The sequence below is a fragment of the Leptonychotes weddellii genome, chromosome 4 (genome assembly GCF_054177405.1).
Source record: "Leptonychotes weddellii isolate Sample4059 chromosome 4, ASM5417740v2, whole genome shotgun sequence".
Taxonomy (NCBI): Eukaryota; Metazoa; Chordata; class Mammalia; order Carnivora; family Phocidae; genus Leptonychotes; species Leptonychotes weddellii.
Window position 1 is genome coordinate 45,494,919 of NC_138372.1, and position 15,632 is coordinate 45,510,550.

General features: G+C 40.9%; 1 protein-coding gene across 16 annotated transcripts in view; it reads left to right on the plus strand.

Moving 5' to 3' along the window:
* The window catches only part of NFIA (nuclear factor I A), a 368,371-nt gene that overhangs the window by 91,178 nt on the left and 261,561 nt on the right, over positions 1 to 15,632 (plus strand). For 8 of the 16 annotated variants that reach the window (XM_081816984.1, XM_081816991.1, XM_081816983.1 and 5 more), the window contains exon 3: positions 9,962 to 10,027. The exons of the other annotated variants lie outside the window; for them this stretch is intronic. In XM_081816984.1, coding sequence (XP_081673110.1) covers positions 9,962 to 10,027 — 66 coding nt within the window. The remainder of the gene's footprint in view (positions 1 to 9,961; positions 10,028 to 15,632) is intronic. 16 annotated transcript variants of the gene reach the window in all.

A 15,632-nucleotide genomic window follows, 5' to 3' on the forward strand; every position in this document is an offset into this window, starting at 1 on the left:
CATTTTTATTTATTTTTTATTTTTTTAAAGATTTTATTTATTCATTTGAGACACAGAGATACAGAGAGAGAGCGAGCATGAGCGGGGGGGAGGCAGAGGGAGAGGGAGAAGCAGGCTCCCCGCTAAGCCAGGAGCCCGACGTAGGGCTTGATCCCAGGACCCTGGAATCATGACCTGAGCCGAAGGCAGACGCCCAACCATCTGAGCCACCCAAGCACCCCTATGCATTTTTAAATATAAGTGGGATCATACTCTAATAAATTAACTTAAAAAATCTATTTATTCAAGAGATATTTGTATTATTATGTTTCTGTGGCAAAACAAGCCTTCTAAATCCTTTATAGGGAACTCTGACAATTATTGGGAATATCAAAATGAGAGAAGTAGAATTATCTGTATTTCTCTCCTTCTTGCATCTAGTTTTCTGTATTTATGAGAAAATTCATAAGAAACTGATCAGCAGTTCAAAAATAAGTTCAAATGTATGTCATAGGGTTAAGTTATTCCAATTTCCCATACCTTCTCTATATATGTTAAATAGTATTTAGTGAATTCATGATGACAGTCATAATAATAACCCTGACTTAAAAATATTTATATAACATCATTTACTTAGTGATGTTATGTACATTATTTCATTTAATTATTAACAATTCATTGTTGTTGCCACTCTTCTAAAGACAAGGAAATTTTGAAGTGATGAGAAATTAACCCTATACCATAAAACTCAGGTATGTTCTGAATCGTTAAAGAAGGTTATATTATATTTTGGTATAGTGTTTATGGTAAAAATGTTTTCTATCCCCTATGGATATGTTTTGGAAGACCATGCTTTATATACAAGTCCCCCTTGATTTTGAACTAATCAGACTCCCCCTTCCATATTCCTCCTCCTCAAATTTAAGGTATCCTGAACAAATAGGAGTTTTAATAAACTATCTCTGTTATTGGTTCTGTAAGACCTTGACATTTGCAAACTTTATTTTATTTTTTTTTTTGTCTTTTGTCCCACACAGTAGCCACTCTTGCAAATCAACCTTGGGAAGTTAGCATTCTTAATGAAGATCTATAGGAGACTTTCCCCTTAGACAGTAAATCAGCTCTTTCAAGGCACCATTCATCTCTTCCTTCGAGCGCATGAATTGGTATGTGGCACCTTACAAGAGCTCATTTATCTTATGTGGGTCCCTAGTTATTCCCTCTGCCCACTTCCCCTAGATCACCAGAGATCAAGGCTTAAGTGCATTAGAGTATGGCTTTGTGCTTTGAAAGTTGCCAAGGTCAGCCAAGGTGCTTGTGGCATTGACTTATGGAGAGTGGTGCTGAGTATCACCCATAACTTTTAGGGTGATATCACCCACACCAGCAAAGGAGTTAGTTTGCTAAAGCATTTGAATTACGCCTGGCTAATTAAAGGTGGTTTAGAGGATAGATGAAACAGTAGGGGGAAGAGTTTGTTACCTTGTATCTTACCATTAGAGAGTTTTTTCCTCTTTAACATTTCTCCACATCACATAGGCTTCTAGTTAGTTCTGTTAACAATGATAACCATGAATTTTATCAACCTAGGCTGTATGCTAAGTGTTGTTACAACTGCCCTATTTTTTTCTTACAATCTTATGGTGATGTAGGAATCATTGTCCTCATTGCTCACATGAGGAGCTGCTCACCACTGAGAGTCAATAACTTGCTGAAGGATATACAAACAGAAGGGCAGAATCAGGAGTCAGAACCAAGTGCCCGCAGGGTTTGCCTGTGTGACCATCTCTTTGGCAAGCCTGCGGCTTTACGAGAATCGCCCACCGTTTGAAGCATGCTGCAAACTGTACATAACATCCTGGTAACAAATTAATCCAGGCAGAATACTAGTATTAGGTTATAGTTAGCTGTGAACCCCGAAGCCAAGCTTACATTGCTAATAGTGCTAAATGTTTGTCTTTACAGTTTGGGTTTCCTTGCTAGCAGACCCTGAGACAAAGATTTGGGTGCAACTAGTTTATTTGGGAGGTGATCCCAGAGAGTATGGGGAGGAGGTAAATCCAGTAAAAGATGTTGTAATGAGCAGATTATTGCCGTGAGCAATCGGGGCTCAGTCCTTCTGCCATGAGCAATTGGGGCTCAATCATTCTGCCCACTCCTACCCCCCCTTAGAGACTGTAGAACATACTTCACACGTGTTTCACTGAGGGCCAGCTCGTGTCCTTCATTGGTTCAGGGTTGCTTTTAGGTACATTAACTTTCCTGTACTTCTAGCCTGCCCCGCTCTGCCCTGTGGACAGAGAAAGCCCCAAGGCAGAGAGACTGAGGTGTTTGTGTTTGAGACTGGAAAGCGTGTCCACCCCAGCTGTAAGTGACCTCCAGGGTGGGGGACAGCATGTGGGAAGGGCACCAATAGTTTCTGCTACATTTGTTTTTGAAGCCAGCACTAGGGCTGATCAAGATGCATCCAGACTGGTGACCCTGACTAGGGGGTTGGCAACCTTATATAAGCAAAGCAAGGTGGCAAGGGGGGCTGTGAAGCTAAGATCAGACTTAGGGGAGGAACAGAGGAATTGGAGTAGCCAGACAACCTTGGACTTTGGTCCCAGTCCTGCCACTCATTAGCTCTGTGTTGGGTGAGCCGCTTAATTTCTCTGAGCCTCAGTTTTCTCATCTATAAAGTGGACTTAGCTGCCTTACAGCGTTCGTAAAAGCCTTTGTAAACTATTTAACTTTTGCACTGTTCCCATTGGAGCTCCTGATTGAGGCATCCGATGGAGCACCAGGTGGTCGTAGAATTTTGAGGGCCACTGTTTGCTTTATGTGAATCTCTTTGAAGAGTACCATCTCAATACCTCAGGAAGCCTGTCCTCTAATATTCTGACACTTTAGAAGTCATGGGTGAGTTCAAACTCTATCTGGTTTCTGGCCAGCTGAGAATTGGTAGCCCCAATTCTGCATCATAGTGACACTGTGTTTCCAATAGCTCTCTATGGAGTGCATATATATATATATATATATATATTTTTTTTTTTTTCCCCATGAAAGTTAGTTTGGATTTACAACCCCATAGATAAAGCACTGGTTCTTCTAAAGTTCCACCGGCCTTCAAAAGATGTCAGTGAGGCTTTCACCTCCCATTCTCAGTTTGGTTTCTGACCAAAAGCTGACTCATCCACAGGTGGCTGATGTCAAGTGAATCAGGACTCTCTCCACATGTGAACTTGGCCCTCATGTAGCCAAGAGCTTCATGGATAGCCAGGAGCACATTTTCGTATCCACCCTTCCGTACCCCCTGGTTCCCCAGGAGTCACACTCCGAGGAGGAGGGCAGAAGGCCCTGAGTGTACACCCTCACGTCCAGCGCCATGCCTGGGACTGCCGTTCCTTCACCCCACGCACCCAGTCAGACCCTGGCTTGAACTCCATCACTCAAGAGGGAACATTAAAAAACCCACACCTCTGACTCATGCTTTGATTTTGCGGCCTAAAGAGGCAAAGACGCCGTAAGGAGCTTTTAGGGGCCATCACCATGGAGCCTCTTTACTGCCTAGCAAGAGCCTTAAATGATAATGGGAAACCTCACTATTGATTGGCTGACTCTTAATTCTTCCTCTTTGGGTTTTGAAGTAGAAGTGATGGTCCAGAATATTCATATTACTCATTGGATATATTAAATTAAACATACGAAAGTCCCGAAGCCATTTAAGATGAGGCTGTAGCTCGGGTGAATAGGACTTTATTACCAAAAGAGGGAATAGTAGCTTTTAGTTGTGGCTTAGCTGGAAAGTATATTGATGATAAGAATGGCTCAGCAGAGGTCTTAGGGCTCTCAAAAGGGGCTCTGAGTGTGCTTTCTTTTGAGAAAGTTCTTCAGGCCCATCCTCTATATATAAACGCACAGGTCTATGGTGTGATGGAGGGTGTGGGAACAAAGACGGGACTTCTGTCCTGGCTGAAGATAAGCCCCGTTGATGTCGATGTCGTGGCAGAGGCCGTTGTTGGGCCGTTAACGGACCAGTGCTTGAGTTCTGGAGGTGCAAGTCTCATAAGGAAATGTCTGCTCGTTAGAAGAAGCCACTTGAAGTCCATCCTCACTGTAGTATAGGATTTGGATGCCTTATTTCCCTCTCTCATCTTTAAACCCACTGGAAATTAGAATGCATGAGAGGGCTGGTCGATTCTGAGAAATGACCGGGCAGGCATGTAAGGGCTACAGTTTTTGTTTTAAAAGATTTTGACCCCTAGAAAAAAATACAGGGCCTGAGGCAGTGAAATGGTTAATATGACTGCCTCCCTTACAGGTTTCCCCAGATATGCTTACTCGCTGTACAATGGATAATTGTTCGCTCTTGTTGTGCAGATGCTGTTGCAGATGGAGTCCTGTACCTGCATGCATAGCAAATGAATTAGACTGGCAATCCCCTTTATAAAGCATAAATATGTAATTTGTTCAGCTGTTGTAATTAAATATGTATGTGTGAAACAGCCACCATTCAGGTCATTAATGATGCGCCATGCCAAATTAGAGCTTACAGACAGTAATGTACATTGTTGTGCAATGAGGGAATTGCAAATAACATAACTAAGCCTTTCCTAGTAAAGTGATGCATTCAGCAGCTTTAAAAGGAATATTTACATTTGCAACATTTTTGTTTAGAAGGTACATTTTTGTTCAATGTGAAAGCCTATATGATAGAATTAACTTTTATCACCAGTTTCGTTTTATTAATGTTTTAACATTTTATCGTACAAATGCCACAGACTTTATTAAACATGCTGGTGGGTGATAAGTCTTAAGTATCTACTTCTATATAAAACAGCAATTGCCCCTGGTTTTCTATATGGTTATGATAGAACTTATGTATCATAGCCCCTTGGAATGTCTTGCTTATTTCATTGCGTTAAAAGAAAAAACAACCTCGTAGTATTTCAACTCTATTCCCCACTGATAGATAAATTCCTCTGACAGTAAACAGAATTTTTATTTCCATAGAAATTGAGCTGAGAAAAATGCAGTTATCAAAATATAAACAAATAAAAGTGGTAAATTTGCCTCTTGTGCTTTAATTCCCAATGAATTGCTGGTGAATCCAAGGAATTTCCTAAGAAAAGTGTCATCCATGGGTCAGAATGGTTGTTTTTTAAATTTTAAGACTCAAAGTTTTGTGAAGTTAATACACTTGGGAAAATTATTGTTTGGTCCTTTTTCTCCTTGGCTTCATGTTACAGTCTTTAAAATACTTAAAGCTGAAGTTTGAATATATTAAAACTATTTTTATTTAAAATTTTTTCTACATTTATGTGTTAGTTGCCTACAGACAATCTATTTTTAACATGCGTGTTGTTTTGACGGTTGGTACTGAGACTGTAAGAGCTAACCATCTTGACCTTTCTGTCCATGAGGGCAGCAGGAAGAAGCGTCTCAGAGTTAATTCTGTCATGTTCACAGCTGGGAACAGAACATTCCTCTGTGATTCGCTTGCCCATGATTCGTTGGGATCTCTTGGAAGCCAAACTTGATACTATAAGTCCTGGGCTTCTGAGGTCAAACACAGATCAACCTTAGTGTCACATTTGGTTAAGAATTAGATTACACAAGACTGATGTAGTCGTTAAAGTTTTACAGACAATTGAAAACGGAATTATTTGATATATTATTTTAGTTTTGCGACAGGTTCAGATGCAGAAATTTCTTTAAGCAAGATCAGTCAAGATTCAGGACCTTGAATTTTCTAAGTTAGAACTCTGAATTGTGTACGGATATAAAATCTTCTTTATTTTCAGCAAACAGCAAATGTTTCAATTAAGTGAATGTGTATTTTATTTGAAACAGATGAAATCATAACGGCTTGGCTTGCTTTACCTAAATTATTGTTCCATTACATCAAAAATTTTACTTAAAAGAAGTTCTTACCTTCACATTCCTTGATTTTTCTGTCCTGTTTTCTGTATAACTTTTCAGTTCAACTGAACAGAAGCATTTCATTTGCAACATTAAGGAAAAATTTGATACATTCATTATTGTTTATGAAGATAGAAATGTTATGTGGATGACAATGATTTAAAATTTTTGTGACTTATCTTGATTGTATTCAGACTGCCCTGAATACTAAAAACCATGAAAAGACTTTGCCCTGCTGGCTACATGCTTAGCATAAACTATGAATTCATAACTTCCCTGAAAAGATTTTCTTCAAGATCCTTTTCTCATTCAGTTCCTTTATCCCTATTAAAGATCTTAATCTTTTGATGGGCAGCTTCTCTTATTTCCACCTATTTCAGAACTATAGAACCAGTAAAAGGACACATGTATATTTTGGTTTTTGCAGAGAATTTGAAGGATGCACGGCTTTATTTAAAATAGCCTATTGTACCTATCTATCAGAAGTCTCCTAATTTATTTTCTGGCAGGAATTTCAAGGATGCTTAAATTCACCAAATGATGATTGAGGAATTTAATTACAGAATACATAGGGACAAGAACTGGAGGTGTGCTGGCGATGCTGGACCTGAGAAATGCCAGTGGTTTTGTGAGGTGGGAGTGTGTATAAAGGTCACGTGCCCTACCTAGGTAGTTTCAAGGAGCAAACCCTTATTTTGCCGTAGTGGTAGCAGATATACGGGGGGTTTGGCTCATTCAGGCCCCTCGCTGTGGAGGAACACGTGTAAAACCATCGGCATGTCTCTTGGTCTTGTATTAACTGTGGCAAGGCTGTGCATTAAAGGACCTAACCATTACTGAAAGGATGGGAACACCCCAGTGGCCAGGGGCCAGTGGCCAGGTGCTTTATGATAACACCACACGCAGGCCCAGCCAATCAGATGCGATCTTTTGCTGGCAGTCGCTTCTTTGGCCACCACTGCAGTAAACACTTTCCCTTGGATGTTGGTTTTCTGTTGTGTCTGGCAGCCACACTGGGCTGCTTGAACTTTAGCCAGAGGCAAATATTTATACATCAGAGTGTGCAGTGTTCAACTGGTCAGGCCTGAGAGGGAGAGGGAGAGACCTCCGTGCCTTTTCGCCAAAGAGGATGTGTCCTTTTTTTTTTTTTTCTTCCCCTTTCCACTGTGTGACATGGTGAAGTGGGACCATACTGGAGGTCATTTGAGCTCGGGCTGCATGTGCTTCTTTGCAAAACGTATATAGGCGGCAAACTTGGGATACGCTTTCAAAAGGGAGGGCTTCCTGACGTTTCTGCCTGCTCCTTTAAATCCTCTTGGAAAGTTTACAGTTAATATTTTCCCTGGAACATTGTCAAGCTTTTGACAGAGCCTGAGTGTATGCCGAACTGTGAAATTGAGCCGGAGAAGCAAGTTGTGAGAAATCTGTTTCTACTCAAATCCGTAAGGTTTATTTAAAAACAAAAACAAAAACAAAAAACTTCAGGGGGGAAATGGAGAGTGGGACTCAGCTTGCTTCTCCTGGTGCGGACTCAGGCCGCCATTTTAAGAAGCCAGCGAAGGGCGACGTTCCGCTCCTTACATGGCGGCTGTATTTACTCGGCCGCAGCCAATCACGCCGGCCGTGCCAAGCCACGTGACGTGCCACGAGGGCACACACAGCCATTTCCTTGTTTCTAAAAAACTTGCTACCTCCACAGAGCACTTTACCTTGTTTTGCATGCCAAATGTTCCTGCAGAATGTGTCTAGCAGACTGGCATTTGTCCATAAAGTTATTTTAGTAGGTAAAAAGTCTCTGAGCACTTGAGCTTTGTGCATTCTTTATGTAAAATGGATTTCCCTTCTTGGCCAGAGGCCAAGGGTACAGCACACTCGCTGGGTGAGAAGAGAGCTTCTCTGCTGAGAAACTGGTGGACCGACACACTCTAATTTTTTGGCTTCTGACCAAACAAGCTAGATGGATGCCAAAATTCAACAAAATAACACATTATTGTGTGATAGGAGCCGTGCTTGAGGAGAGCAGGAACTCAGAGGAACTTCATACTGGCCCTTTTTTTAAAGCATTGTCACATTGGGGAGCTTTCTTGGGGAAACGAGAGGGAAATGGCAAAATGCAACCTAGAGAGTAAGGTATAATTTACACATAAACACGAAGGAAGGAACTGAAGGAAAGCAGAGAAGTTTAAAATTACTTTTATGAACTTCTCCCAGACATAACCCACAATTCTCTGACTTGACTCTACTTACATTCTTTTAACCCTGTAGGTTCCATCTATGTGTCAGAGCTGAATGCTGGACTACTTAATCTTCAAGTGAGAATTAATGTGAGATTTAAACGCTGTAAAAAGACTTTGAAATATAAGGGTAGTTGCAGATTTCAAATACGGAATCTTGGCAGGCTTTTTAGGGACAACAGAAAACTTTGTCTACTTACAGGTTTTATTATTATATCTTTGCCTCCTGACATCTGACTTTGAGTGAAATCTGCTGTAAATTACTTGCATGGCGTTAGCAAGTCGAGTAACCTCTCTGTACCTCGGTTTCCACATATGTACAATGAAGACAATAGAGAAGAAAGTTAAGATCTCTCTGAACTCTGAAGACACTAGAAGTCGAATGTGGATAGACAACTAGAATAAGTATAGAACACATCTCCCATTTTTATATGGAAGTTTGTGAATTCAAAGGGAAAAAAAGAAAACATCTCTAGTCCTAGCCACCATCTTCCTTGCTGAGACTACTTCAGTAATCCTGAGTATTCCTACCCTTATTCTGTTCTTACTCCTTCACACAGTAGCCAGACTGGTCTTTAAAGAATTAAATTAGTTTTTATCATTCCTCTGCCTAAAAACCTTTCATTGTTTCCCATGGATTTAGAATAAAATCCAACTTGTTGCCATGGCCTACAGACACCACATGGTCTCCCTGTCCAACCTCACTCTATACCACTGACTCCTTGGATGCCTTACTGGTCTCCTTTTGATGTTTGGAACCTGCCAACCTCTTTGCTACTTGTTGAGTGCTTAGAAAGCACTTTCCCCTGCTCCTTCAGTGGCTAGCCTTATTCTTAGCCTTCAGGTCTCAGTTCAAATGATATATCTGTGGAGGAGCATTCTATCTAAAATTGGCCTTCATATATATTTTTTTTTCATGGCACTTTTAGCAATCTGAAATGGTCTTGTTGATTTATTTGATTACTCATTTTATAACTGTCTCCGGTCCCAAAATGACAGGAATCATATTTACCACTCTATTTTCTGCTTTTTGTACTGTACCTAAGCACAGTGGAGATGAATTGTTGGGCAAGTTAGGGCACTCCAAAATACACACTTCATTTACCTTAATTTCACTGAAGACTCCCGTATTTTATTACCTGTACTCAGAAAACTTTCATAATAAAATGCCTCGTGAGACTAATGCTTCCAGTTCACCACTGAGAGTCAGTAGATCACGTTGGTTCAGAGAGGACAAAGCTTGTGGATCTTCAGAGGGCCTGGATGGACTTGAGTGTTGGCCCCGCCACTGAGCTGTGTGACCCGAAGTGGGTGACTCAGCCTCTACACTGCAGTTTCCTCAGCTATAAAGTAGGACTCTAAATGATGCCTATGTCACAGGATTATTGTAAAGATGAGATGTGATATCATGGGTAAAACTTTTGTCATGAGAATGTTAACTGTTGCTATTGTTGCTGCTGCCGTTGATTAGTAACAGTGCAGTGGGCTCAGTCCTGGCAGGCCGAGTGCAACTGTAGTAAGAAACAGTTCCATTCAGTAGTTCAGTCAGTGGAGGAGACATACGTGTAAATTACCTATTGTGGGTGAAATACTCACAGTGTGCCAACAGCTCTAACAATATGTGAACAGAGCATTAAACACAGAAGGGGGAGCAACTTCTTTTCAGTAGACAGCAAAGGTGCTTTCGGGGAGGTAGCATGTGAGCCAGATTAAGTAGCCCTTTAGGTAAAATATGTTCCTTAGTGACAGTACTAAAATAGTAACAGCCTATGCCTACGTACTTCATTTACTAATACACAAGACTCTGAGTATTTTACTTCTATTATCTCATTTAATCCTCTCAGCAACCCTGCGAAGCAGTGCTATCATCATCCCCATTTTACAGAGAAGAAAACTGAGCCAAAGAGAGGGTAAGTGACATGGCCAAGGGTCACACGGCTATTAAATGTCAGTCCTGGGATTCTCATACATTTTTGTTGTTAGAACGTAGGCGTCACCCCTATTTGGGTACTTTGGCATTCCAGGAGTGCTCTCCACTTTTGCTTCCATGATGTATGGAAGCCCTAAAAGGACTCCTTAAAGTTTAGAGCTGGTTGCAGCCCGTTAGCCTTGTTGCCATATTGGTAAAATGTCCACCTTATCTTGTAGGGTGATTATGAGCTTAAATGAGATAATTCAGGTGAAGTGCTTAGCATATTGCTTGGCATATGGTACACATTTAACAAATGTTCCCCATAAGTATTATCATTATTATTATTATTATTATTATTTAGCCATATTGAAACGAGATCTGTGATCCCTTGTGACCGTCCGGAGCCTCTCTCCTCGTGTTAGCCTCCATACTGGGATATCCTCCTCCAAAGAGAGCAAGTTCCCGGCAGTTGAAATGGCATGCTATCCAGGTTGCTAGCATCGTCCCTCAGCTGCCTCGCCAACTGCCATAGCTGCCTCAGTATTTAAAAATTACTCTTCCCGTTTTATATTTCAACTCCGAAATCGATGCATCTGTGAGGCAGTTTGTTTTCCTGGGGAAGTGTAAGGAGCTGTGGTGGTGGGATGGAGACGCGCTCGGTTTAGACTCAATATTGCCACCCACTCCCTCAGCAGTGTCAGCGAACAGTCTCAGAAAGATCTGTTCCTTCCCCTCCCAGACTTGGTACCACAGACTGGCCTATCCTCCATGACTTTGCGTATCTACGGGAGTGGGGAAGTATTGATTGCCCACAACTTGCCTCTGTTTCTTGTTTCTCTGCTGCACATTTTTAAAAAGGCATCTAATGTTTCTCTTCCTTCAGGTCTTTGTGAGCTGTGTAGATGCCCCTGTTCTGTGCCTGTTAAAAACCAGGGCAAGGCTCATCATAGCCCAATTTCTGTTTTCCTTTTGTCGAAGTGGGTTTCTGGGAGAGGGGGGTGTGCCCCCTCTCTCTCTGTGATTGGGACAGGGCAGTCCTGCAGGAAGAGGCTGAGCAGCCTCTCTTACTTTGCTTTCCTGGTGGAGGTGGGGTGTCCGTGTTCCTGGAGTTGGTGGGCCTGGCATGGCTAGTTGTTTCACTGAAACAGAGTTCGCTTATCCTGGAAGTTTTCTTACACGCCCATCTTTAGATTTCAGAGAAGGAAGAACATAGTCCCCAAAAGCACTGAGAGTTACAACATATAAATAGCCCTGCTGAGCTGAACAAAAGTGACCATTGTGTGGTGTACTGCATAGCAAGATATAAACTGGGAACTAAGAACAAAATACTGGAGATTTCTTTTCTTTCTTTTTTTTTTTTTTAGCTTGAAAAATTTGTTTTCCCCACATGTATAGTGCATTTACTCTTGGGTCTGAAACAGGGTAATTTAATAATGTGGGTTCAAATCCTGTGCTGATCACTTGGCAGCTATTTGATTTTAGACAAACTAATTCTGTGCTGTGGTTATTGTCACTGCTATTTAGGTGCATTTTGTAATCTTCTGGGGCATTTACAATGGACAGAAATCTCTCCTTCTAAGTGAGTAATCATTCATTCATTGTACCTAAAAATTTCCTTCTTTAATAGCATGGGCCAGTTTTAGTCATCATTTTACTATTAATTGTTGCTACCAGGCCATACCTAGTTTGTGTTCTTTCCAAGTTAAATAAATCAGTTGAAGTCATAGTAATTGGTGCCTGAGCTTGTATTCAAAGCCCTGTAGGTCTGATTCTATCCAGGGGTAAGTTGTTTAACTTAAGTACAGTAAATGTTTCCTTGTCTATAAAATAAGGATAGTAATACCTACATAACAGGATCATAATAGGCTCATTGTGAAGATGACACATAATATAGGTAGAAAAAAAAAAAGCCAATTTGGTGCCTTTCCAAAATTTGGAGGCATCATGGCGGGTCCAGCAATCAAGCTAGTAAGGAGCCAAATAGATCATCTGTGATCACTTTAACGTCCTAGAGTCAGGTAATGTAGGCCAGACGAGGTGGTAGAAAAGGTGAGTAGTCTTCTGTGGCCAGGAGAAAGCAGGGCAAGGGTGTGCAAATGTAGAGGAGGCTGATTTGGAAACCAAGGCAGACAAGGTCAGGAGTCCTGAACGTTAGAGGTGTGGGGCCTGATCTCCAGGCAACAGCTCTTGGGTTTCTGCCTTTCTTTCTGCTGTCTGCGTAGGCAGCACATGACTTCAGAACTAGAGGACAGGCATAGAGAGAAGGCGCTAAAATGTGATTCAAATATGTGCCGTAAGTCGCTTCTCCAGTTTTCAAATAAGTACCATATATCTAAATCAAGAAGTTCACTACCAGTGTTTTCTTAGACGGAATGATTTGCTTATATTAAAAAAGACTTGTCTTCTTAGCTATAGGGAGAGTTGGCTAACAGGCATGCTAGGATGTTGACTCATAGGCAGGCTAACCGTTTGCTGATGGATTGATTGGGTTTGGATCACATCTGGGATTTGGGGAGGTCTTGTTCATATTTAGTCTTAGGATAAGGGAAAATGTCACATGTTGCTATTTCTGATTATAATGCTACTGAATGTTAATAATATTAATAGCATTTATTGAATGCTGCTGTGTGGCAAGCAGGCCGTGTTCTCAATCTCTATGTCCATTATCTTATTTAATTCTCTCAGGACTCTCTGAATGAGGTACTGTTACTCCTTCCATTTTACTGACCACGACATTGGCACCAGTGAGGGGATTCCAGAGGCCCTAAATCACCCCATGACACTGTCCCCACTCAGAATCATTCCATCTTCGTGGTACTCTGGACTAATTAATTCTCACTCCAGCACCATGTGGTTGGTGAATTCCTTCATTTGCCAGATATTTATTATTTCTGTGCTACCAGTATTGGGCTAGGAGGCATGGAGCAGAATGTGGATCTTCACTCCTGGAGGCTAGATCATTTTCCTGGGCAGGACTGCTGTCAGAACGACAATTTAAAGATCCAAGTTCATGACTTCTGGTCTTATGCTTGTAAAACAGGTATACATACCTTATCCCATTTTTATGGTTGCATCACAAGAATGATTTGCATTTAATCAGACACAAGTGGGGCAGGGTGGTAGCTAATCCATCTCAGGATTTGTTGCAAATTTTATCATTTAAATATCCTGTATTCCGTCAGACTTGGGGCATTCCCCAAAACAAGCAAATAAACAAAAAAACATTTTCTGACCTTTAGAGATTTACAAGGTTTGGGATTAGACTATGTGCAAAATCAGGACCTAGGAATATGAGTTGGATAGTATATTAAAACATAGACTATATTTGGTTGCTCCAGCACCAAGGATTTTAGTTACATGACTTAGACTTGGATTTCTTGCAAGAGTAGCTCCTTTTCTTTCCTTCCCCATCTGCAGGCTTTATATCATTTTTGGTACTGAGCACCAAACTCTTCTGGCACTTTTTTAATTGAGGTTTTGTAGTTTTAATGGTCTGGTACTATAAAAAGCCAACTTTGTGCCAAAATTCTTCCAAGACCAGACATGGGTTTTGACACCACAATAAATTAAAGATAAATAAATAAAGAAACATGGCAGTGAAAATGCGGGAAGTGGGTTTTTTTTTTTTTGTTTTTTTTTTTAAACTAGCAAGTGGGGCCTACTTGTAAATTTCAGGCATGTTTTCTTAGTACTCAATGTTACAATGCTTAGCTACATTAATCTGTTACTGGGTAACTCCAGGAAGAATGTTAGACCAAACCATTAGGAGATTGGCGATTTTCCCCCCCTTGAGCATTATTGAAATTTGACAACATTCTCATAGCCTCTGCTTTCATTTAAGGATTTGGCTATCAAAAATACGGGCAAATGAAAGGAACCAAGAGAAACTAATGACCAAATGAATAGTAGTATTTAAAGGCGCAAGTTGCTACGCTACAGGCTTCACCGTGACCTGGATGGATAAGGGCTAAACAGGATTTGCTTTCTGGAGAATCTGGGTGCCTGTTCCACCAATCCTGTTTGTCTCCAGCCTGCCTTGTTGGCCTCCTCCTTTTCCCGGCACCACTTATTTAGTGGTTCTGAGAAACAGCTTCCTCCCATTACATGTACCAATTCAATTAGGCAGGAGATAGTGCTGAAGATTTTTGATTCCATCAGCTTCTGGTGTGTAGACAGTAGCTCTGTTTTGGGAAAACTTTGTGAGGTGCATCTTTCTGGATTCTGATCCCTACTTAACCTAATGACTTTCAAATCAGTCGATCAGTTTTTCTCCCTTCTTTCCCCTCTCCTTCCATCCCTCCTCCTTCCCTCCCTCCCTCCCCCCCAATCTTTCTCTCCCCCCTCCTCCCCCTCCATCACAAAATGGAGGTGATCATAGTGATCAAACCCAAAATCCATCTTGGTTCACAAATATTGGTAAATCATCAGGAAGCCATTCATTTTCTTTTAGATGCTAAGTAAGGATAACACCCTTTTGAGCATGTGAGTTTGGAATTTAGTTTGTCCCTGCAGGGACCTGTTTCCTCTTTCTAAATTGTGTCTTAAAATTTACCAAAAAAAGGGCTGAACAAGCTTTGAAGCATATTAAAAATAACCCAACAAAAAACTTCCTTCTCTTTCTTTATTCTACTAAACTTCGTCTAATTTTAAGCCAGCATGTGGAACCGAGCCTTTATTGAGGTTTGAAATGTCAAAATAAGGAGGGATTTGTGTATATTTTCACTTTTGACTTCATTTACTGGAAGTGCTAAAGCACCAAGTGGGAGGTGGTTTTGGAAGTATTTCTGATCTAAAGAGGAAATTCCATAAATCATCCATGGTGATGTGTCTCATTTGGTATTCCAAGGAGGCGTCGGCCATTTTCATCATGGATCCTGGCTTCTGACCACATACCTGGCCCTAACCTGGATTTTAAAATATGAACATTTCTGTTTCTCACTCCTGATAACTTTTATATTCGGATTCTTAAAATCTTCTTTTAAGTATTTTCCAGATTAGCCTAGAGTAGAGTTCAAAACTGGCAGGCACTGTCAGAATCCTCTGATATGGGGAAAAAACATGGCTATTATCATTGAATGTGTCTGTAAAACCTACCAAAGTTGGCAGGTGACCATGTTTTGGTTTGGACCAATTTATAAAATGTTCATGTGTTTATGAAAATTTTAATCTCTGCTATTCAGAAGAGTTCAGTATAAAATTGGGCAGACAAGCTTAAGAAAAGAAGCTTTCTGTGACTTCCAGAATTTCTCTTTTGATCACTGGGTGCTGTGAGAAGAGTCTTTTTCATTTCCACCTTTTGCTAAGTCTCTTAGAGTTACATCGAGTAATAACTTAACTCTGTCTGGTGTTCTTCTGTGTCTTCCGTGACCCCCTCCCCTCCCCATCCAAAGAAAGAGTAGTTTCTGAATGAGATGTGGCCAATAAGTGACTTTTAATACATAGTCAAAATTAATTCTTTTCTCTATTGAAAAAAATGTGCAGTAGGGGCTTTCCAGTGTTATTCTGTGAATGTTTTCTCTGTTCGTGTGGTGGAAAAGAGATGATGAAGGATCATCATCCAAAGTCATTTGTATTTTGCTTCTATCAAAGATGATACACAAATG